The sequence below is a fragment of the Lissotriton helveticus genome, chromosome 10 (assembly GCF_964261635.1).
Source record: "Lissotriton helveticus chromosome 10, aLisHel1.1, whole genome shotgun sequence".
In the NCBI taxonomy this organism is placed as follows: domain Eukaryota; kingdom Metazoa; phylum Chordata; class Amphibia; order Caudata; family Salamandridae; genus Lissotriton; species Lissotriton helveticus.
In genome coordinates this window covers 530,711,564-530,737,547 of record NC_136071.1, presented here as the reverse complement: position 1 = coordinate 530,737,547, position 25,984 = coordinate 530,711,564, and the positions used below count along the sequence as shown (strand labels likewise).

General features: G+C 42.2%; 1 protein-coding gene across 2 annotated transcripts in view; it reads left to right on the top strand.

The window, feature by feature from the left end:
• Positions 1-25,984, top strand: part of NPRL3 (NPR3 like, GATOR1 complex subunit) — a 343,712-nt gene that overhangs the window by 24,616 nt on the left and 293,112 nt on the right. The window contains exons 2-3 of one of the 2 annotated variants that reach the window (XM_078663074.1): positions 7,409-7,478; positions 15,199-15,237. In XM_078663074.1, the coding sequence (XP_078519200.1) occupies positions 7,409-7,478; positions 15,199-15,237 (109 nt within the window). The remainder of the gene's footprint in view (positions 1-7,408; positions 7,479-15,198; positions 15,238-25,984) is intronic. The other variant, XM_078663075.1, reaches the window with a different exon arrangement.

Sequence of the window (25,984 nt, the reverse complement as noted above, 5' to 3'; positions counted from 1 at the left end):
GTCTTGCATTCATCCCTTCCTTCACACTATTCCATCCATCTCGCCATCATTGAGTCTTTCCATCCATCCATTCACAATGCTCTACAACACATATTAAAAAGGTTAACAAATCCAATAGCTCTGTCTAAACACTTATACCGCCCCAAAGGTGAGACCTATTGGCTTTGCTAATGCTCGTTTTGTTTTGAAGTTGTGTATAGTTTGTTGGGCTTCGTTTTTTCTGCCTATCACAAACTGGGCCATTGCCTCTTGTTCATGAGACAGCCTGATGTTTGTTACCTCAGAAGTGTGCAATAGGAAATCCTATTATACTCATCATCAAAGACACATATGTCTTACGATATTACAGAAGAGCACAGTCAGCAGTAGCAGGATTCAGTATTGTTTCAGCGCTCACCAAAGAAGTGTGCCAGTTAGAAATGCCATTCACAGTACCTCCCCAGAAGAGAATTTCAGCTAGTTTCAGTTCATTCAGGTGAAGTGGTGAACCCCGTCCAATATTCTTTATTCACGACCTGATAAGGAGAAGCTCAGAAAAAAGTTGAATTAGAAGTGAGCTTGAAGGTTCTGTTTTCAGGCCTTTTCTGAACAAATTGTTCAGTTTAGCCCTTGGACATGGACTCGGGAAGTTCTACACTCCACCATCCAGAACACTATCCTCAGCGTTATCTGCAGAACAAGAGGGGCCTTGATTGTCTTGTAGGTAACGTTCCAGTTCAAAGAACAGTACAAGATCTCTGGCTTAGTATTTTCCACTGGCTCTTGCCATACAGTCACATGAAGTGTCTCTGTTTATCTGTGCCTCGAAGTCAGGAATGTCTCTTCAAATTATGATGCTCATGGTCTGTTCATAAACAATCCTGCCCTATCCATTGCTTCTATCCTCCCCTTACATGGACCGTTCACTATGCTGTAATTGTTTAGTGGGCGCTGTTCGATCCTATGATTACTAACACAGCTAACAACAATTCTGCCAGGAGAGCCTGGAATAAGATCAACCCAGGGCTCTTAGAAACCCAGCTAATCCAAAGCTTTCCCGCCCTTGAGTTGGAGGCAGACGGGTCAGAGAGAGGTTATACTTCCTGGCTAGACCTTAAGTTCACCAAAGCAGCCCCTATGTCCGAGGTCAATAGAAATCGGAAGAACCCCTCGGCCCTATGGTTCACTGAAGCCCTTAGACTTGATAAACAGGCGTGTAGGAGACAAGAAAGAATATGGCAGAAAAACAATGACACAGCTGAAAAAGAACTTTACAAGCTTATGTTAGCAAAATATAAAAATAAAATTATTACAGAGAAGAGTCATTTTTACACGCAGAAAATAAATATGGCAGGGAAGTCCAGCAAGGAGCTTTTATCAATCATATCCAATCTGACTACCTCTAAAAAGGATAGCAGTCAAAATTGTACCCAAGATTTTTGCAACCTAGTGATCAGACTTTTAAATCTAAGGTAGATCAGATTTTTTACCAAAGCTATTGGCCTGGGAGGCAAGGCCCTGTCGATTGTATCATCTTTTTTATCAGATAGGTCTCAGATAGTGCAACTACGCGATTTTAAATCTTCACCTTTTACATTGCCGTGTGGGGTGCCTCAGGGCTCCTCTTTGAGCTCCACACTTTTTTAATATATATGTGTCTGGAATGGCACCCCTGATTATACGTTTTAACATAATCCTGACCTCGTACGCAGATGATACTCAATTGGTTATTTCAACCATTGATAAGGAGGTCGATCATGCTAAAAATCTGCACAAATGCATGATTTCCTCGAGTTCCTGGATGAGCAAACACTGTTTGAAGCTCAACTCAAGTAAAATCGAGGTTGTGCTTTTTGGTAAACTGGCCCCTCTCTGGCCTCCAGCTTGGCGGCCAAGCGTTTCCCCCACCTCCCCCCAACGCCAGTGGTGAAGACTAAAAACTTGGGGGTCATAATCGATGAGAAGCTGAATTTTAAATCCCAAGTCTCCAAGGTGTTGTCTTCTGCATTCCTCACCATTAGAACAGTGCGCAAAATCCTTTCATTTGTTCTGGAAAGCGCAAGAAAAACAGTTGTAACCTCCCTTGTATTGTCCAAGCTGGGTTACTGTAATGCCTTATACATTAATTTACAGTCTAGTTAACTTAGAAGACTGCAGTCAGCACAGAATGCTGCTGCCAGAGTGGTACTCAACGTCCCAAAACACTAGTCCATAAGGGCTGGAATACAGAAGCTGCACTGGCTGCCAGTAGCTCATCATGTAAAATTTAAAGCCTTGTGTTTAGCACATAAGGCCTTACACAGAGTTGGCCCACGTTTTCTTTGGCAGATTGTTAACTGGTATTCCCCTTCTAGACAACTGCGTTTGGCTACTGCCTTCTTAATGCCTACCTACAGAATCAGGACAACCAATTGGGGTGGCAGGAGTTTCAGTCATAGCAACATTAGGCTCTGAAACTCTCTCCTGCTTACTCTCAGAAAGATACCATCTTTGATAGAGTTCAGGAAAACCCATAAAACATGGCTATTTAAAAACTAAGCTCTTTGTGCAGTATGCGGTCCACAAGTGCCTAGACACCTAAGGGTACTAGTGCGCTATAGAAATTGTGATAACATAACATAACATGGCGTTCTCTGTCTTCTGTTTATCTTACTGTGAGGCTTGCAATGTCGTCTTTGCAAAACAAATTTATAATCCTCCATGTCACAATTTCTTTTCCTCCTGTTACATTTCTCTACAGATTGGTCAGGGCAAATGTAATGCATTCCTCTTATCATGTTTCTATACTTGTTTTTCCATCATTCAACCACAAAGGACTTAGCTTTCAAATTTTCATTCTCTCCATGTAAATGCTGTTTAGCCTTTTTGCGGGTTTGCTACAGTTTTGTATAGAACCACGGAAGTCGATTCACCAAAATGCCAAGGATAGCAGAAGTGACATCTCATGCCCTTTGACCTTAATGCAGAGGTCTTCAAACGTTTGGGTGCCGAGACCCCCCTGTCAACATTTTCTGTCGTAAGGACCCCCACCTGACAAGCAATTCTAAACCTGTAGGTAGAGCTACTGGAATTATGAGGCAGGTGAGGACCAAATTACACGACAGGCTTGACTAAATTGTGTGAGAAGAAAATTTAAATAATGTTATGTGATGCCACCTTATTTTGGGATAGAATTGCTTCATTATTTTGACATTTTTTGCACACAGTATCACTGATGAAAGATTTCACCGCATCAGTACCAGTTTATAACCAAACTACAGCAATTAACATCAGAAAGATCTCTAGTCAACCTTTGTGATGGGCCTTCCGCTCCGCAGGAATACGTGCTGCCACATTAGACGCTCACCTAGCCCTGGCTGGGAGCAGCATGGGTCTCTTAAAACCCTGGCGGTCTTGTGCAGAGTTAAGCAATTTACCCATGCTGTTTTCCTCTCACTCCTCCCTTCCATCCCTCTCTCCTCTCCCAATCCCGGATCCCTCTTTTACTTTGCAGCCCATTTTCTTTCACCCCTTTTTATAACTTCTGAACTCTCCCCATTCAACTTCTCACTTCACCCTTAGTCACCTCTTGCCATTCTGTCTTTTCACTGCCTTCATCTCTAACAGTCTCTTGCATTTATCTCATGGCCTCTCTGGCCCCGTCACCTCCCGTGCCCCTCAGCACGTCTCATTCACCCCAAGACTCTCCATTCAAATTGTTGTCTATTTGTATCTTACACTGCTCCAGTCCCCCATTCATCTTTCACATCTCCCCTTTGTTCTTCCACACCTTCTTGAAACAATGGCCCTCTCCCCTGTTACCTCAGCACTAGTGCTTAATTTGAGTAGGTGGTTTCCGGTGCTCTGCACTGGCAACTAATTGTGCACACTGGCACTATGACCGTCTGCCAAATGGGTGCTCTGTCTGTGTAATTTAGAGATGAGCAGGACAGCTGTTTATTAATTCAATATACATTAAAAACGATAAAATCCTGATATCCATGCCATTCTTATAGCTTTGGGGGCTTGAAATAGTCACACTTGTACAAGTGTTATGGTTGGTAGTTGCATAGGTATTATCCTTGGTGGCCGCACAGGCAAGGCAATGGGTGGGTGGTTACAGTTGCAGTGGCCTACTGGTGAGGTCCCTGGCACATGTTTTATTACAAATTAATCACTGCTCAGCACCCACCCTAGTACTCCCTCTCTTCCCCTATCGCTACTGTCCCTCACCCATGTCGCATCAAATTACTTTTTAGGTCACAGATCATCTCTCAGCTATCTTCTCTCACAGTTTGACTGTAGCCCTTCTCTGTGCCTTCAACTTTTCCTCCTTACTTGGAACAGCAAATATAAATAGAAAGCACTTTTAATTGTGTTCTAGGGCTGCCTCAATGATCCATGACTGATAATTAAAGGGAACACAGAGAAAAGTCACATTACGAATGACTGCATATGATTTTATTTACAATCCTGTTTAGTGTCAAGAAGAGCCCTTTGCAGGCTCTTTAAACATCAAATGGCTGGTATTTTCTAGTAACCCTACTTTATATTTCTTTCCAGGAAATGCATTCTCACAGTACTGCAGTAAATGTATAATCCAAATGTAAGGATTAGGCAGAGTGGGGGCCCAGGTGGTACTGGAAATAGAAAAAAAACTAAGCCTCAGTAACCAGTTTACAAAAGGTATATAAATATGTAAATGGTCTTTAACGACCTGTGAAAAACTCAGGCGTGCGGGGCTGTGCTGGAGATAAGACTGCAGACACAGCCCAGCGGAGCCCACAGCAGCTTGAGCTGAGACACACTACGGAAGGTGGGGGGCTGAAGCCCTTGTAGTCCTATGGGCCTGGGTAGAAGTGTGACCGGGAATGTGCGTCCCCCTTTCCATCCCTCCACGGCCCCATTGGGGGTCGCGCCCCACACTTTGAAGACCCCTGCCTTAATGACATCAGAGGTAGTGACATATATGAGCTTTGGACTGAATTTTCCCACAAGGTCATGTCCAATAAGTGACATTTCTAAAGTTCCATAATAACTGCACAAATATAACAAGACAAGATGTAAGCGTCTATTTTTGATGCCACTTATAACAGGGTGCTGACATGATCTTTGAAAATTATGTGGCATAATACTAGCCCTGAATTGTAGCAAGTGAGTGAAGAAAGTGAGACAGGCTTCTTCTAAGAGGGTTCGGAATTCCCACCAATGGTAACATTTTGAAAAAAATGAGGTCAAATAGTGCATTTTTGAAGCACAACTTTAAGGTAAATTTGTGAAAAAGTCATAGGCTCTAAAGCAACATTCCTTAAATATTCAGGTCCTCTTATGGTGAGCATAGCCAATGAAACCTGACACTGCCCAGGAGTTGACCCACTTTTTTCAAAAGGTGCTATGGTTTCCCCCAATGTCAAAATTACCTCCATAGTGCCAGGGCCAGTATTTTGACATGGGTGACAACTAAGCCCAAAATTACATGCAATGTACCAGAGCTAAATGATTGCCATCCATATAAAGTGGGTGACCCTTATGTCAAAAACGACCTCCGTACTCAGGTTCAGCATTTTGTCATGGTTGCCCCCCTCGCATATGCCACAGGTGTCCTCTCTCATGACAATAATGCCCTCCAGTGTGGCAGTGCCAGCATTGGGCCATGGGCGCCCCCTGTGCCAAGAATTCCTTCAAAGGTTGCCTGCTCCAGCATTTTTTCACTGTGCCAAGAATCACCTCCAGGATGTTGGTACCAGTATTTTACGAATATGCAAAAAATTACATCCTGTCAGCCAGTATTTTGTCACAGGTTCCTGTCATGCTTAGGATTGCTAATACTATTATTTTGCCATATGTGGCTCCATAGGACAATAATTACCATCACTATGCCAGCGCAAAGGGAAGACTCAAAAGTATAATACCACATTTGCACTTATACTCATTTACATTCTCTTCTCACACTCATTCTCACTCAATCACATTTACTCATTTTCACTAACTTGCAATCATTCCATAATTCTCACTCACTCTCACTTATCACTCATTCTGTATCACATAGCATCATTCAATAATGCTCACTCTTCCTCAGATTCACTCTTACCTTGACTCAATGATACTTCCCCACTCACAGTTACTTGAGCTCCGTTTCACTCTCACTAAATCTTTTTTCTCATTCACTCTCACTCATTTTCACGCTCATTGATTCTCACAATTTCTAACATTCCCTCACACTCACTCGCATTCACTCTTACTCTGACTTACTCACAATCTCTTACTGACAGTCACATTCATACATTATCACTCACTATCTGTCACTGACACTCCCTCACTTTAACTTACACACATATGCTTACACATACACACTAATTGACACTTACACACGCTGTCTGTCACATAAACGCACTCTCCCTTTCAAGCAGACTCAACATACACAGCTGCCAGGTAAGGTCCATTCCATCTAATTGTACTCCATTTTTTAATACACTACTAGTGAATAGTATAATATTATTTACAAGTAGTGTAATAAAAGATTGGTAGAAAACCAGAGGTGAGCCCCAACTGACGCCCAAAAGAACAAGCTGCCCCTGTGTTCCTGGGACTGAATTTGCCACCTCTTGGTTCAGGGTTGCAAAGGCAGTGCCAGGGGTCGCAAAGGGGCAAGACAGCTGCGATCCCTGATCACCCCTAAATGACGTCATACTATATAATACTACATAGAAGTAGATTTGGAACTGTACCTTCTTCATAACCGAGATGGGAGATTAGCTGGTCAGCGGGTGTCCAGTGGTGTTTTCTGCATTCTCTCTTTTAGGCCTAAGTAACCTAATTTGTATTGCTCTGACTCCCTTTGAGTTGAACCTTTTTAGGTCGAGCCTGGGCAGCGCATGCACTACGGGGCATGCTATATTAAGGTAGGCACCTGAAGCTCTGCCAACTCTCCGCCCAACTTTTAATTGGATTGTGTCCTTTTACGCTGTAAACTCTGGCTGTTCATTGGTCAAAAGACTTAGTAGTCCCTCCTTAGTACCACTGTGTCTCATTTAGTAACCTCCTATGGCGACACCCCCTGTTACGTGTGTTGTTGCTCAGTGGGCTTTAATTAAGCCACCAAGCACTATTTTCTCAAATAGCTTTGTCCTGCCTGCTGTCGCAGGCAGGACACAATTTCTTCTAAGGCTTTAAAAAAAATTTTTAGCACGTATTTGCAATGCAATAGGTCTCGCATTTGCGAGAGTTTAAGATACTGGCATTGTAAAAGAGAATGCCTTTTATTTATCTGTTTTAAAAACAACACATAAATAAAAGACATTGTCATTTACAGTGCCAATAGCTCAAACTCTCATAAATGTGAAACCTATTGCATTGCAATTGCTTGTTTGTTATTGCACTCCCCAGGGGTTACATATGCTATAAAAAAGATCTGCAAGCTATGGTTTGAAATATGTACTTTATCTTACAGGCAAACCCCGGAGCCGATATGCTTTAAACCATTCTGGCGATAATAATGATGATCAAGATGGAGACTCCAGGTAAGGTTACCATTGGTGAAATGCACAGGATGCTTTCATGAGGATGCACAATCTTATAGACTCTGACTGTTGGTTCCAGAGATATTGGACTTTTAAGCATATTTGGCAGGCTTTACCATTCTCAGTCAGCTTACTAAGTCCTCTAGACTCCTCAGGCACCAAAGACGTTTGACCTGGACTGGCCTGCTTTAAGATAGTGGCATGTGAAGGCCCTCTTCATTGGGGCACCCAAAAACTCCCACTTAATTATACCAGTTAGTCCACAGTGACCCATGAACCTTTCCCAGGACCCCCCAACTATGAGTCTTGGAGGCACCAGCTAACACATTGCTGCAAAAATGAGTTGAAGTCACTGTGAAGAAGAGGCATTCCCCCCACCCTGTGTGACTTAGTTCTTGGCGGGGAGGGTCTAATCATGCATTTGCTCTGGCTTTTGAGGCCACCAAATTGACTTGTCTTACAATTGTCTACTTTTAAGGCAGCAGTCAAGGGACAATAAGAGTAGCCCCCGATGCTAACCCAGTGGCGCATCTGTGGCTACCTTTATTATTTTATTGACTACATCTTTAAAAGAGCCAGTAGTAAAATCCCCGACGTCCCTAACCCCGTTACTAACCCATGTTCTATGCTAAACCGATAATGACAGTTCAGCAGATTCCCCAAGGAAACAAGTGAGGTATGTCTGGGGTCCAGGGGCTGGACACATTTGTTTGTGATCTATGCAATCTACTCTTTCCTAAATGTATGTTCCAGATGGATTATCTTCAGAAGACATACCTGTGATTGGTTATTCAACATTGTTGTGTGCACTAACTACTGAGATATTGTAACTGAACCAAAACCCTTCACCACCTCCTCTGGTAATCCTTGGCTGCTCGATCGCAGCTACACTTGAGAGTGTAGTGCACCGAGGGAGCCTTGAGTATATGTAATGCAAACTGAACTAACAAGCGACCTGCTACTGAGAAGATACTTTACTGCAATAAACAGCTGGTACTGCCTAATACTCTCTGCCACAGGACGTGGTAAAAGGCCTGGCAAGCTCCAACACTTCACTACTGATGGCAGTAATATGCAACTCAGTCTGATGTTTCTGAAGCAACCCCAAGCTGGAGTATTCCACAGTAGTCGCCATTATTTATGGGAGTGGTGACTCCCAAATCCAAGAAGGCACTTGTGCAGCTGCACAAAAAAGTGAAACGACTCCAGTGAGTTTGCAGATGTCGGACAAAAACCAATAGGGCTCTGGAATTTCTGTTGACCATCTACCCAGAATAGAATGAATGCATCAAGGCGAACCAGTCTGCATATTTATTTTGTCGCTACCTGCCAGTTTACAACGAATAACATTATGATTGCAGGAATGATTTGGCTACTACAAGATGTGCATCCTTGAGTGTAAAAAGTTCAAATTAGGACTTATGGTCCTTTAGCTCTAAGCGATAACTTTTACGGTGAGGGCTTCAAGACCAATAGCAAGTTGTAAACTCCCCTTGCGTTAATAATAGTATAAAACCAAAAGTTAACGATTTGTGGCGTTTTATGATGCTTTCTGATGCTTCTTTAAAATACATGCAGAGGAATGGTAGCAAGATTTTTGACGACTTTACTTTGTAAGCAAGCAACCTACCCAAAAATTAGGTGGTACCTGAAATAAATAAGGCCAGAAACAGTTTCACTATAGTTTATTACTTCTAAACTACATTGCATTTTAAGGACCACTTTAGATATAATATTTCAAAAGCATCATGTAATTAAAGTTTTTTGGGTTCCTGCCAATATTGAGGAGGAGAAAGACCAGTAGGCATATGACCTTCAATTGGTGCAGAATTACGACGTTCATAAGTTGCCAAAAGTTTTTAGAAACCTGGAAACCTGCGGCAGTTGCAGGTTTCCACACTCCTTGCAACGTTTTGTAAATTTAATTTCCTATAAATGTAATCTTTGCATGAGTAATTTGTGCTCTTGCTTAAAATCTGCAAAGCAAGTGCACATTTGCTTGTTAAATCGGTTATTTCTGGAAAATGTTGTCCCACCGTTAAGAAACTCCCTTATTACCCTAAAAAATGTTTTATTCCTTCCTGTGCCAGGAGTATATGTCCAGCTTTTTCCAAGTTGTGAAATGGTTGGAGAGACGTTGCTGAAAACCGTAAACATATAAGTTTGTTGGTGTGCTCAAACTCACACACTATTCCAGCCCTGGAACCTCCTGCGTACACTTACTATGTGGCCACAGTTATGACAAACTGGAGAACAGTGGCACAGTTAGATGAAGTGATCTGCCTAAGAATTTCACCTGGTGGTCAAGTGGATAGTGTCAGATTGAGGGCGATGTCCTTGACCACTAGTTAGCAACCAAGACACTGGTCCGTATAGAATGTAACTTTATTTATAGTAATATTTTCTGAAATTGAGTAAATGCTGAAAAGTAAAATTGACACAGCAAAGCACACGACATTCCTTAGAAATCAAAGTAAGAAAGAGAGAAATTATATATGCGAAACACTGCTATAATTAGAACATTGGGCTAATGAAAGTGTGGCATGTTCAGAGTCCTACCGTGAGCTCAAAGCATGCCTAAACGGTAGCCATTCTTAAATAGAGCCTCTGCACACGCAGAGAGTGTACCTATTTAGAGAGATAAGATGCAAGGAGTCCTGGTTTGCTCATCGTCTGGTTTAATCAGAAATGTATACGATGAGAGCCTTACTAGAATCAAAACCCTTACCTAATATGAACTCTTGCATATCACAGAGCCTTTATAGTGGTTCTGATATATTGATATTGTTGCCTTGATTTTGCACCTCATTATAGAGCATCAAAAGGACAAGTGCATTTGGTTCTGTAGGACAAGCAGATTTCTGAATATCTAGGCTATTGGACAAGTAGATAGCTCTAATAAAACTCTACATGCCTAATAATAAGGTAGTTGGACACAAATTCGAACATGGACATTATGGCACAACTTTCCATGTAATGACCGTAGAGCCTCAGGTACAGGAAATAAGATTTTATTTTATTTTTCAGCTTGCATCAAGTTTGGCAAGGTTTCCTCAATGAACCTGGTGTGCATGGACAAGTCTGCTTGTTGTGTTGTTTACCTTAGTATTACTACGGAAATGGAAATTGGGATACTTGTTTAGACTTCAGTTCTAAGACAAATTACGTCGATGCTGTTAAGTAAGAGAGGGAGGCGGGCTGCAGATGACTTCATATTGGGGGAAGGTGTCCGGGTTGGAGTTCCTGTGCGACTGGTCACTTGATTTCTCAGTGATGATTACAGGATCCTGAAATAGTGTTCTTCAAAGAGGTGTGTCTTCAGCTCTTTCCTAAAATGGAGGAGGCCTAGCGCAGCCCTGGTGGATACTTGGATGTTGTTCAGATCCTGGGTGCATAGATTAGGATACCTATTGCATTCTGTCTCTGTTAATCTGAGAATATCAGTCCAGCAAGGATATTGTTTCGACTTATGATTGCCCATCGCATCCAAGCTATTTTGCTGTTGATATTGGCTGCTTATCTCCTGTTTTGGGCATTGTTAAATGCTGTTCCTTGTTTATCACACAGTTCGAACAGATGGCACCGTTTGGTTTTGGATTCTAGCTTGGAATCGAACACACACTTATTGGCATAGAACTTGAAAGGTCTGACTAAGATTTCAGACCAAAATGGACATTGGAAAAACAATGGATGTTCTAAAACAGCATGTGTCTTTAGTGAACCCCTTACGGCATGTTCGAGCTACATTTTCAGACTTCTTGCTTCTATGCCCAAACTCTGTGCTAAATTAATCCGGCCCCTTGTTGTCTGTGCTCCCAAATATGCGTGACTGGCATCTAAGATGTACACAAGACACGCATACTTTTGCCTTGTCAATCTTTCAATGAGAAGCAATCTTTCACCAGAGATCACCTTTAATAATACGTGAACGTCCCTTCCTTTTGCAGACCTGATCTTTCTTTGTTGGTGATCAAGGCAAAAGTTATTTGGGTTCAAGAGGCTGTATCCTGTTTCATGACTATTAAAAGAAGTAAAAGTCATAAACCGCATTTAGTATTTTTCTTGAAACATGGAGTTATGCTGTTGTGTAGTTCCTAATAATACATAGGATCTGAGCGTTTAGACGACATAAACTAAGGGATTGGTGTCCAGACTGATTCCAGACACTCCCAAAGGATATGTTAGCCTTTACACCTGCTATCTCACAGTGCCACCATGAACCCCCTAACTTTACCAAGGAGCCAAGAGTTTCTGGCAACTATCGAACATAAGAACCCTTGATCCTTCAGGGATCGTGGAAACAGTGCAGTACCTTTTGCTTGGTAAATCATGCTCATTGAGTCTCAGAGAGATACACAGAATAAACTGTGGGGACGTTTTCAATAAGTATTTATTGAACCAGCGTCATTCTAGTATAAAATATGCTTGCTGCAACAATCGGGAACTATACTCTTGTTACAGGTCAGTAACGTTCCTTAATTGTTTTCTATAAGTAATCTCAACTTTCATTTAGTTCATAAAAATTGGTTAAAATTAGTTAGATTCTGAGCACTGAACCAAACTTTCTTATAAATGGTCATGCACAGAAGAATACTATGTCCTGTTTCTGTCTCTGATAATGTCTCAACCAAAAAGTTATTGGGGAAATGTTGAAATAGCCCCAGGTACTGATAATTACTCTTAGCTGCTTTCCTTTTTGTGTTTTTGCTCTCAGTGCCACACCAGACAGGGATCAACCATATGCAAATTCGCCTTAGTTCTGCCCTCGGTAGGTACATTCCAACCCAAACGGGCTGTTGTCATTACCCCCTACCTCATGACTGGTCAAGTGCGCCCTTCGTATTCCCTGGTTAGCTTCTATAGCAAATTTGCATATGAGGTGGGTAAATCTGAAATTTCTAGCAATTCTGGTTCTCGTTGTACCATTCCCAAGAATGATATTAAAACGTTGTTCCTGAATCTGTACAGAGATAAGAAGTTTCAGGTGTAAGCAGGCAAATCTCCCAACATTGCTCCCTTCTTGCTTTTAACCGCGCAGGGTAAACCGCGCAGGGTATGCAATTTCATTTATCTGCTGTCACCAACTCTCAACACAGGTATATGGTGATTTGCTTATAGCTAAACACTATAAATTTCTAGATTCATTTTCCGAAAATGGGTGAGTGGTCAAGAGCTCATCCTCCTTGCCCGTATGGTGCAATATCAAATCAAAGCACCTTACGTTATTTGTTAATTTGTAAATTTGAGAAAAGTAGCTAGACTGTGCTGCCCTAGGCCATTACTGAAGAAATATAGTTTTAGACAATGCATTCTAGCTTTACTATTTTTGCTCTAACTACAAGATGTGGGTACATGTTTTTCTTGATATCTTTTTGAAATCAATCATTAAGGTTTAGGAGACCGTAACTTTTATTTGAATAAGAACTTTATTTATCCCAGTGCTTCTTCAAATTATTTTATTGCTGTAATTTAATCTAAATATCTTTGAAAAATTGATTGATTGTTTTATTGTGGATTCTCAATCTTTATGGTTGATTAACCAAATAAAGATTTTATTGATTGATCGACTGACCAAATACGATCATGCCATTCACTGATAATCTTTCCAAAACGTTCCATTTGCGTTTATAAAAAGGTCTGTTAGAAGAGTTTGCATTCTAAAGTGTGTCCAGTATGGTCTGTGAAGCGTATTTGTTGGGCACCGTGGAACTGGTACCCGCCGCAGCATAACACCAATCTTCTATTACGTTAACACTGCTGCTCCTTTTGGAAAGGGGCTATTCACAGGTAAATATCAGCAGCCACCATGACTTGGACGATACGCAGACAAGACATGCTCAGTATTTAGTGATCTTGTTCCTAACTAGCTTAGTTACTCAACCATAGATTAAGTATTTTAAAGCTTTTTATTTAAAGACTCCTAATGCTGAAGTAGATTGAGGTCTGTGGGCTATCAGTTGTATGCTATGGGACTGTGTGTTGCAGTCAACTGTAGCCCTATTAACTGCTAGCTCTTTGTTTTATTGTCAACTAGCTAATATCTGTACTTTGCTTTCTTCAGTTTCTTATGTCTCCTGTGCCACATCCTTAGATTTGTCCTTCTGAGAGGCAATGCTTTATGTTAGTGGTGCCTGGTTAAAGTGAAGTTCCAACAACACTTTTCTGATCTAAAGCCTGTCCTGGGGCAGACAAAGGCCCAGTGGCCCATTTCGTGTGAAGGCCACCCAGAATGCCTCTGAATGTCTCTCTTGCCCAGTCTATGTAATGCCCTTTGAACTAGAAATAGTTATGACACTTTCATTTCCAGTCTCTAAAAACACCTTCAACAGATTGATCAAATTCTACCAACTGTGGTTGAACGCATATTTTAACGTAATTCTTTTACACTTTGTTTCTTTGCTGTCCCATACCTAGTGGCACAACTGTTTCAGTCCATTTGAGCATCAGGCACGCCTTTAACCGATAGCCAGCACACTGACGATAGGTGGAAACATGTGATTCTATCTAAGGAACTGCAAATCACTGTGGCCAGCATTCAGTTGCTTTGTTTGCAGCTTTTCTGTTGCATTAAAAAAACGGACCAACCATGTGCATTTCAGTTGTGCCCACCACCACACAAGGACGAAGGCACATTCAGCTAATAGACTCTCATAGTTCGTCATATACCCACGTGGTGCTTCATTATTTGATTCTAACCTTCTGGTGGCTGCTAGGGTCCCTGTGTTTGTACAACTTTTGGTTTGGGAGGCAGGCCCCTTGCTCTCTAAGTTCAGCAACACACCTTCCTCCTCTTCTCCCTCATTGTGTGGTCTGGTTTATGAATGGCACCATTGATGCACCTATCATGAGGTTGAAAGTCTCACATTTCCTACATGATTCAGATACATGAGGTGTTATTTATATACCAAAATGAAGTGTGCTTGTTTTTAAAATGTCATTTTCTATTGCTGGATATGTAAATTGCAGTTTATTCTATGGCTAATCTGAAGGATACCAACAGAACTTGTTAGGCAGTTTGTGGACTATTAGGGAGCCATTGGACAGACCTCAGTTAGTTTGGTTAGTACTGGTGGCTATTTAACAAGGCTGTGACCCTAAGGGACTATGCAACACATGTTATCACTGGGCCCCTACAAGGGGATCCAGCATCTAATCTGCCTTCATCATATATGAGGGTTGTGCTAAATTGTGTGGATACTCAAGTGAAGTTGACCTAGTTCATAAGCCGCTAGCTGACCGTCATCAGTTTGCCCATGGAGGTTGTGTACCATCTCAGCGACAACGGCTCCCAATTATAAGTGGTGATCAATTGTACTCATTTGTCGCTCCTTAATTTTCCTAACAACGTACACAAATCGTTCATTCTCATTTCACCCATCTTCTAGTTGTTTCATCGACAACCAGTACATCTCCTACCTAAATAAGTGTAAAAAAAATTACTATTTCCCTGTCCAGTCTTAAACAATCGTATTGTAAAAGCGAATTTGCCTCCATTTTTGTGTTTGTGTTTCTAGCAAATGATCATTGTAAGCTCATGAAATATATGTAACTCTCTTTTCTTGCATATATTTATTTCCATGTTTTTCAGCTGAAGCATTCGTGTATTTTGTGGATGTGGAATGTATATTTTAAAGTGTAATACATTGCTGCCATTTTGCGTACTGTATGCCTGTTTTATCCATTGTTATGTTTTTTGTTCACTTCCATGTTCTCATTTCAGAGAGCAATGTCCTCCAACTGATGAGCAATTGGTTGAGGGGTAAGACCAGACATTCTAGACAAGGCCTCGTTTGTCTAGAATGCATCTCACTTTTTAGTGTCCTTTGACGTCTGCTCAATGTTTAATTTCACTCTAAAAATGTAGACTAATGCAATATAATACTAAATCTCAAATCTAATCAAAGGCAAAACTGTGTTGCTGCCAAAAACCTAGAAGGGCACCCTAATAATGTATGCTTTCTATACATGTGCTTTATGTTTATGTGCTTTGTGTGTCTGTGTTGTTTACAGCAAGTGGTTATGTAGAACATGTTTGTTATAGTTGACAGCTGTGGTAGATCTTACACTAGCTGGTTACACCTAGAGAATTTGAATGCAGAAACAAACCCACAGCATACATTTCTTTTTTGGTTCCGCTTGACAGTACAGCAGTCTGCAGACCCATTGTCACCAATTCTTCAAAGTATACACAGAGCAGGCTTTAGCTTCCTTTGGAGGGGTATTACTCTCACCTCATGCTATTGGTTGTTTAGTGGATCATTACGCTTCCTATGGCGTGCTTGTATTTCCATGCATGAACAACATGCTTGCATTCCAAATGTACACCCAATCCTCATACATTAAATTATTTATCTTGTATATGCATTATACTCGGAAAACAATATGTTTTGTTTGCAACTGTTCTTTTTTTAATGTTTTATTTAGGACTTATTATGCAAGCCAGACCTATTGACTTTGCCAACGCTTGCTTTAAAATAGGTGTTCTGACTCTTTTAGTAAGCTTGGTGGCCTCTTTAGAGAAATGATGGTAAGAATATTTGTGACTGCAATTGACAACTAATGTATGTGGTAAAATGTGTCCCATTTCAGAAGTTGCAAAAAACAACAAGTGATGGACTGAATGTGGATCAATGTCACACACTCCCCCAGTCAAAAGATCTGGGCCCAAATCCATCGTTTTTTTGCACTCCACACCACCCTGGGTCAGATAATGGCTTTATGCAAATCAGCTCTGACCCTGTTGCCCCATGGGAACAGTCCAGTCCGAACTACAACAGCCATATCTTTCCCAGACCGGAATCAAGCATCCGAGGACCGGACCGGTTTCGAGGTAACACCTCTCTTCAGCCCGGCTAGCTTGACTCCAAGTGGTGTGGAGTGCCTGGGACCCACGTCTGGGCATCCCCTGCGCACTTAGGGCGGAAATTGCAAAAAACAACAAGTGATGGACTGAATGTGGATCAATGTCACACACTCCCCCAGTCAAAAGATCTGGGCCCAAATCCATCGTTTTTTTGCACTCCACACCACCCTGGGTCAGATAATGGCTTTATGCAAATCAGCTCTGACCCTGTTGCCCCATGGGAACAGTCCAGTCCGAACTACAACAGCCATATCTTTCCCAGACCGGATTCAAGCATCCGAGGACCGGACCGGTTTCGAGGTAACACCTCTCTTCAGCCCGGCTAGCCTGACTCCAAGTGGTGTGGAGTGCCTGGGACCCACGTCTGGGCATCCCCAGCGCACTTAGGGCGGAAATTGCAAAAAACAACAAGTGATGGACTGAATGTGGATCAATGTCACACACTCCCCCAGTCAAAAGATCTGGGCCCAAATCCATCGTTTTTTTGCACTCCACACCACCCTGGGTCAGATAATGGCTTTATGCAAATCAGCTCTGACCCTGTTGCCCCATGGGAACAGTCCAGTCCGAACTACAACAGCCATATCTTTCCCAGACCGGAATCAAGCATCCGAGGACCGGACCGGTTTCGAGGTAACACCTCTCTTCAGCCCGGCTAGCTTGACTCCAAAAAAAAAAAAAAAACGATGGATTTGGGCCCAGATCTTTTGACTGGGGGAGTGTGTGACATTGATCCACATTCAGTCCATCACTTGTTGTTTTTTGCAATTGCCGTCCTAAGTGCGCTGGGGATGCCCAGACGTGGGTCCCAGGCACTCCACACCACTTGGAGTCAAGCTAGCCGGGCTGAAGAGAGGTCTTACCTCGAAACCGGTCCGGTCCTCGGATGCTTGATTCCGGTCTGGGAAAGATATGGCTGTTGTAGTTCGGACTGGACTGTTCCCATGGGGCAACAGGGTCAGAGCTGATTTGCATAAAGCCATTATCTGACCCAGGGTGGTGTGGAGTGCAAAAAAACGATGGATTTGGGCCCAGATCTTTTGACTGGGGGAGTGTGTGACATTGATCCACATTCAGTCCATCACTTGTTGTTTTTTGCAATTGCCGCCCTAAGTGCGCTGGGGATGCCCAGACGTGGGTCCCAGGCACTCCACACCACTTGGAGTCAAGCTAGCCGGGCTGAAGAGAGGTGTTACCTCGAAACCGGTCCGGTCCTCGGATGCTTGATTCCGGTCTGGGAAAGATATGGCTGTTGTAGTTCGGACTGGACTGTTCCCATGGGGCAACAGGGTCAGAGCTGATTTGCATAAAGCCATTATCTGACCCAGGGTGGTGTGGAGTGCAAAAAAACGATGGATTTGGGCCCAGATCTTTTGACTGGGGGAGTGTGTGACATTGATCCACATTCAGTCCATCACTTGTTGTTTTTTGCAATTGACGCCCTAAGTGCGCTGGGGATGCCCAGACGTGGGTCCCAGGCACTCCACGCCACTTGGAGTCAAGCTAGCCGGGCTGAAGAGAGGTGTTACCTCGAAACCGGTCCGGTCCTCGGATGCTTGATTCCGGTCTGGGAAAGATATGGCTGTTGTAGTTCGGACTGGACTGTTCCCATGGGGCAACAGGGTCAGAGCTGATTTGCATAAAGCCATTATCTGACCCAGGGTGGTGTGGAGTGGAAAAAAAAAAAAAAAAAAACGATGGATTTGGGCCCAGATCTTTTGACTGGGGGAGTGTGTGACATTGATCCACATTCAGTCCATCACTTGTTGTTTTTTGCAATTGCCGCCCTAAGTGCGCTGGGGATGCCCAGACGTGGGTCCCAGGCACTCCACACCACTTGGAGTCAAGCTAGCCGGGCTGAAGAGAGGTGTTACCTCGAAACCGGTCCGGTCCTCGGATGCTTGATTCCGGTCTGGGAAAGATATGGCTGTTGTAGTTCGGACTGGACTGTTCCCATGGGGCAACAGGGTCAGAGCTGATTTGCATAAAGCCATTATCTGACCCAGGGTGGTGTGGAGTGCAAAAAAACGATGGATTTGGGCCCAGATCTTTTGACTGGGGGAGTGTGTGACATTGATCCACATTCAGTCCATCACTTGTTGTTTTTTGCAATTGCCGCCCTAAGTGCGCTGGGGATGCCCAGACGTGGGTCCCAGGCACTCCACACCACTTGGAGTCAAGCTAGCCGGGCTGAAGAGAGGTGTTACCTCGAAACCGGTCCGGTCCTCGGATGCTTGATTCCGGTCTGGGAAAGATATGGCTGTTGTAGTTCGGACTGGACTGTTCCCATGGGGCAACAGGGTCAGAGCTGATTTGCATAAAGCCATTATCTGACCCAGGGTGGTGTGGAGTGCAAAAAAACGATGGATTTGGGCCCAGATCTTTTGACTGGGGGAGTGTGTGACATTGATCCACATTCAGTCCATCACTTGTTGTTTTTTGCAATTGCCGCCCTTAGTGCGCTGGGGATGCCCAGACGTGGGTCCCAGGCACTCCACACCACTTGGAGTCAAGCTAGCCGGGCTGAAGAGAGGTGTTACCTCGAAACCGGTCCGGTCCTCGGATGCTTGATTCCGGTCTGGGAAGGATATGGCTGTTGTAGTTCGGACTGGACTGTTCCCATTGGGCAACAGGGTCAGAGCTGATTTGCATAAAGCCATTATCTGACCCAGGGTGGTGTGGAGTGCAAAAAAACGATGGATTTGGGCCCAGATCTTTTGACTGGGGGAGTGTGTGACATTGATCCACATTCAGTCCATCACTTGTTGTTTTTTCCATTTCAGAAGTGGCAAATGCTGCTTCATGTTTTATCTAGCAGTAATTGCATTACCCTTGGTAGTAACACGAAAACAATACCAACCTACAATGGCAGAAGATGTACTCTATTTGAAAAGGGAGTCTGTGTTTTCTCTCTTTTAAAATATATCAAAGTGATATCCTTTTACTGTTTGGCGTGTGCTCCTTTATTTCAGGTGAGTTGTTCCATGTGCAGATAGGGGTGAAATATGCTATATGCAGACAGCTGACACGTGTTTCGCCCATTATGGCTAAAAAGAAACCGATTCAATCATGTCTTCTTAGTCTATGCCTGATCTAAGTATATCTAAGTCCTAGGATAAATCCCTGTCTGCCGTCTCTCCTCGGGTCGTGTTTTAGTGCTGTGCTACAGTGCTAGATCTACCATAGGCTGGTTTCATTAACCACTGTTCAGACTTTTTATGGTATGAGAAACCTATTGTTTGAAGCAATATAACTCAATTTTGATTCCCTATATCCAAGTTTTGTTCAGCCCGCAAAGCCACCTATAAACCTTAAAGCGGTCAGGTTCAGTTTTATGGTTAATAAACTAAACATTAAATCGTGCACTGTAATGTGCTGTAAAAAAAATAGACCTCCCAGTCATTGATTACAAATTTGCTTGCTCAGACTTATTGTGCCTTGATTATTTTGTGGGAACCAAAGTTAAGGGGTTGGAGTGGAGATGAGTGGCTGGTAAATGTTCTGTTATAGGGTTTCTTTTCTGGAAGAATATATCTCTTTGAGTTATTTATTTCTGATGCTCAAGTGTTAACATTTGAATGGTCTCTTGTATATATGTCAAATTCTAAAGCAAGGTGCGTACAAAAGGCATTCATACTTTTAGACAATTTATTTTGTTACTGGAAACCGATCCAGCTCCATCTTAAACCTTTATTTTGTGAATTTAGTTAACCAATTTACAAGAGAAGCCATGAATCTAAGTGAGTAGAAATATGTTCACAGTTGTCTTGTAATTCACAATTCTTTTTCCGGGCGTCTGCCACGGAAATGTATGCATCATAGAAGCCAAGAAAGATGCGCCTAGTTTGAGTTGGTTTAAATCCAAAACAATTATTAGATTATTATAACACAATTGTGCCCAGGCGCGCAAAGGGAAAGGGGGTGGGGGAGTGCTAGTGATGTGAAAAATATAGGTGAAAAATGCAGGAAAAACTTCATTGGTCAAAAAAGGGTAGAATTACATTTCATTCTATTTACAATCACAAATCGTTTTTTGAAACGATTTGTGAATGTATATATATTTTTCACATCACTAGCACTCCCCCACCCCCTTTCCCTTTGCGCGCGTGGGCACAATTGTGTTATAATGATCTAATAATTGTTTTGGATTTAAACTGTATGAACCAATTTTAGGTTGCGGTATGTTGTGAATAAAAACAACTGTACTGGTGAAATTCAATTCCTGCATATTGATTAATTTAAATTTGAACTTTTCAAGATTCTAACTTTTCCCAGTCTGGGACACTTCTGTCTTTAATGCTTACTTACCCAGGTCCCCTTGACTATTTTGGGTTAACCCTTTCCTATACTGACTAGTTTGAGTTAGACAGAACCGTACATTTGCACTTTTCCTGCCTTGTATTTTCTCTTTAGGGTAACTGCGCCCCCTACTCGTCCATAACATTTCCAGTTAATCCCTTCCTTTTTCACCCCTTAAAACACATACACCAGTGTTGTCACTCTACATTTACGAGTCTTTGCCTGGTGAGAAATTACCAGCAAAACCGAGAAGATCCAGCTGTGGGGGAGTTTCCATAATTTTTGAACAGTCAGCACTTTATGTACTAACTCAACTGGAAAACATCCTCGGTAAGCAGACCTTTGCTCTCGAGTATGTACACGTCCACTTGAAAACCCTGATTTTGTAAATCGGCATTTTTTTTGGGGGGAGATGGTGACAATTTTTCTTTTTTTTTTAAACAAAGTGCACGATGGAACAGAATACCATTGAGCTAAAACTTGAACCCCCTTAGATTTGTACTGTGCATAAATGTGCATAAAATGCTCAAAGAAACACCTCTGTAATATGTAGTGAAAAAGAAATAGTCCCTCTAGTGACTTAACACCTGGGCTTCAAGTGGGGTGGAAAAAAAAGTGGGGGAGGGTCTCTAAAAGTGGCATGGCCTAAGAAGTGTGAATAGGAATCCTTTCCGAGAGGCGTGACCTATGTAATTATATGCATGGCTTAAACGATCTAAACTGAAATCTTGTGCTTTCCATAGCATACCGCCTGACGAGTATTTTGTTTCTCAAATGTGAGCTTTCTGTTATTATATCCAGACATGTAAAGGCAATGGACAGACACCTAAAACAAGCCTGAGCTATTGGCTTAGCCATTGCTTATTAGTCATATAAGATAAATGTGTAACAATGAATTTGATCAGAATTAAAAATGTTCCAGTTCTAAAAATGACTCCATAATTTATTCATTAAACAGTACTTAGTTCCGTGTAATGGGTAGTGGTCTTTAAAATGGCTGTCATTCCTGTTCTTCCCTTCACACCTCTTTCCACTACTCTGCAGTGATATTCAAAGAATGGCCCTGGGACCACATTCGGCCCTCCTGTCCTTTACGTGCGGGCCCCCTGGTTCAAAGAAGCATTGGGATGATGTTCACTCGACTCCCACTCCACTAAACTTAAAAAAGATGTTAAATAAACGGGGAACTGAATCTTGCAGCAAACGTGTAAAATATGATAAAGTAAATACAAAAAGTGTATTTCATTAACCTTCAGAACGTACTTCAGGTTATATCAGTGCATTGAGAAGTACATTTTAAAAGTGATTGTTTTCCAACATGAATTTAGAAACATTCATGCTCCCACCTTCCCTGACAACAATACCAGTATGAACTAAGAGGCAAGCTAGTTATGTGCACCCTTTGACAGACTGGGTTGCTATCATACAGAAACAATGGTATAGTTGATTAAATCAAACTCAGGAGGTTCTGTACAGCACAAATCCTGAAGTCTTGTATTTTGAGGTCTTCTTGTATGTGATAAGGAAGTAAAAGGAGGGGAAATGAAATATAACACTAGCCTAGGATGACACAGTTTGATGAGGTGGGGAAGCCGACTAGATGTACATGCTTTGCCTCCGCTACTCACACCTTCTCTCTCCCTGCCCCCCTCGGCAGCCACCCTGCCCCTTCGACAGCCACCCTACTGACTTTGATCACATCACATGTAGTGTAGTTCCTATATCCCTGATAGGCTCTGCGCATTAGAATAATATACACTATAGTTGTGACATAGGACTGAGGTCAGTATGCCTCTATTGAGTACATTAAACTTAATTTCTTGTGTGTGCCAGCTAACTCAGAGGTCACTAGAAACTTCTCGAATGAACAAGAAGGGATTAGTCCCTGACAACCGCATAAACATGACAACTTTGTTCCCCTTAGAATCGGAACAGTCTCAGAATCGTGGAAACAATAGATAACAGTGTCACTCATTCAATGGTGCATGCTTCGTTTTTACAGAGTTTACACAGAAATAGATAGACAGGCTTTTCAATAAAAAGGGTTTATTGAACAGCCTTATTTCTCGTGCAAGAGATATGAACTGCTACAATCGTAAGACAGAATGCGAAGTATAATACGTACAGTGTTAGCAGTAAGATTAGATAATACTACAATAGCATGGTTTGTAGCTATGACATATATTCATAAAAATACATAGAGACATAACACAGGCTAAAATGTGAATACTCATCTGATGCTTCTAGTTAGTTCTACCCCAGTGTACCTAACCAAAGTGTAGTACAAGGTAAGAAGTAGGTGCTGTTTCTAAAGTATAGCTAGCTATAGTTTAGTTTTGCCAGAGTTGCCAAGAGTGCCTCTAGGTTCTAGTCTGCTCCATACCGTAGAATGAGAGAGGCTGGAATCTCTTTCCGGGTCTCGATCTCTAACACCCCGCAATGGGAGTCAGAAACACTGGAGCTGGATTCTCTGCGAGGGGAATGACAGCGTCTGTACAGTGCGTCAGGCGGGGACTTGACTTGACTTCCGAACTTGCTGTGGCGAGCTGCGTCGTGCAAGTAGGCAGCCGAACCGTTGTTTGCCATGGCAAGTGAAGGTATATTTATACCTTAAAGGTGTTTAGGAATGCCAGTATTGAAGAACGTCATGATTGAACCCCTAAGGAATAGATGTTCATGCATAATAAATGAGTTCTTGGAAAAATCAATAATCCAAGCAAGGGGAAGTCCTAAAGGCTTAAGAGTCTGGTTTTCCAAGAACCCGTTGTGACATTGATGGACGGATGTAGGTGGCCATGCCTGTTTTTGGTTAGCATGGATAATGCCTAAATAAGGGTACGATTTCTATGCCTAAATATGGGCAATGGGAATTGTGGTCGTATAAGGGCATAAATCGGGAAACCTATATACAGTATCTAAATCAACACACAACGCACAGACCAAACTTTTTGACCCCTGGGAACTTTTTGCAAGTACCCATGCTCTACAGTCTCTTTATTAGACACATACACACTTTTTTCCGACAGCATCTTTCTGAATTCTTCCATCTGCATTTCTCACACCTCATCTTGTTCCTCTTCGGAAACTCTTTCTACTCTTGCCTGCATAAACCTGCTTTACTTCACCATTGCCCTGCACAGACTCACTCACATGTAAGCACTGACTTTTCTTTACTTTTGCCCTACTAGTAATCAAATCAAATCAAACCAACTTTATTCGGTTTTTCATAGTGATAGAAATACCATAAAAGTTCATAAATACATTTTACACATTTGCTCAATTTATAAAAACAGTTAAAAAGACAGAAATTAATTATTACTGTTCTTATTTAAAAAGACAAAAAAAATGAAAAAACAGTTCATATAAAAGACACAGCTCCTAGGGTCTTGACCATGACGCATATTTTTTGTACTAAATTCATCGAATCTCTGTTGGGCCAGTATGGAGACTCATCATTATCAAAGATTTGAGCGATGGCGTATGCAAAATTTAAGAAAGAGTGCAATCGCTTTTGCTATTAGTTTGTTTTCGAGATATTGAAGAGCCAAATATGCTGGGCGACATTGGCGTAGACCCCAGTTTTTTAATATGGGCAATAGCCAGTGTCTCCGTGGTGCTATAAAAAATGTCCAAAATAATTTTGTATGTATAGTTGACTGTTTTGACAGAGAATCACAAGGGCATGGTAATAGTTTTGTTGACCAATCTTTCTGAATGGGGAAGGAGACCATTAAGTGGAACATGTTGAACCTAAAACGTGTCAGCAACAGTTTTTCGAATTGCGTTACTCTATACGTCAAATAAGGTTCTACGGAGAACACAGTTTGTACTAATAGACCCTGTTGCACAGAAGGTTTCTGTATCTCTTTTAGCAGACGTACCTGGCGCAGATGTGCAAGGCATGCTTTCTTTAGATCCGCCTTTGAGATCTCATTTATGGATAATGGCTCTGTGAAAAAATTTTCATATTCCAAGTCTGTTAGTAGGGCTTTAACGTAGGCTAGCCATTTTATCCTTCTGCAATGATCAAGTGTCTGAATGTCTTGTACAATAGATCTTGTTAGATGACATTGTTCAGTTACCCAAATTCGACGCCACAACATTACTGGCTGGGCTTTTATGGTATCTTCTAAATAATCTATGCCCAACTCTAAATGGCAGGCATATGTAGAAGAATTCTTTGGCACTCCAAGTAAATATCTTAAAAAAGAATTTTCTATTTTTTGTAGTTCGTCCACATTTACGAGGCCCCATATCCCTGCCCCGTAAGTGGCGGTACTGACACATTTGGCATTGTATATTTTTAGCATTTCTACCGGTGGTTTCTGGCCCAGTTTTTGTGCAAAAGATCTTAATGCCGTCGTAGCTCTTAGAAAGGATAGTTTCCTGGCATTAATTGCTGCCTTCCACTTAAAGTTTTCGTCAATTACGATTCCCAAGTATAGGTATGTTGGTGTTCTTTCCAGTGGTTCACCTTTCACAAATAGTCTTCTGATCTTTGCACTTTTTTTCCCCGCGTGCATAGTAAAAGTGTTTTTTACATTCAGGGTCAAGTTTAAATTCAACATGAAGGCACAATATCTGTCCAGTGCTCGCTGTAGTTCAACAGAAGTTCTAGCTAAGATGACCGCGTCGTCGGCATATAACAAAGCAGGTATCTGCCGACGACCAATTGAGGGGAGATCTTTGCTTCCTTCCAACATGGCGGCCTCAAGCCCATTTGTGTAAAGGGTGAATAAAAAGGGGGCCAGCACGCATCCCTGTCTGACCCCCTTTTCCACTCTAAAACTTTCTGTGAGTTGGCCCTTGGTCCCAAATCTCACTCTACCTGTTGTTCCGGTATATAGTTCCCGAAGGAAGTCCACAATAGGAGGGTCAACTCCCATTGTTAAAATGATTTTCCACAGCCTTGTGTGTATAACACAATCGAATGCTGCGGATAAATCTACATATACCATATGGAGCGCAGTCCCCTTAGCCTCCACATACTTTCCTGCCAGTAAAGACAGGTTTAATGCTTGGTCTACAGTACCTAGCCCCTCTCGGAATCCGTACTGTATTTCTGATATGATCTTTTGCGTAGCTGACCACTCCTGCAGTCTCTCGAGAAGAATCCGACCGGCCATCTTCCCGAGGGAGTCCAGGAGTGAGATGGGCCTATAACAGGTAGGGCAGTTACGGTCCCCTTTTTTAAAGATTGGGACAAGTATCGATGTTTTCCATGATTTTAATATGCCCTCTTCTATGGTGGCATTTAGGACATTCGTCAGGAGCGGGGGACCAGAGATCTTCCTCATGTTTAAAAATGTCAACAGGAACCCCGTCTGGGCCTGGGGCTTTACCT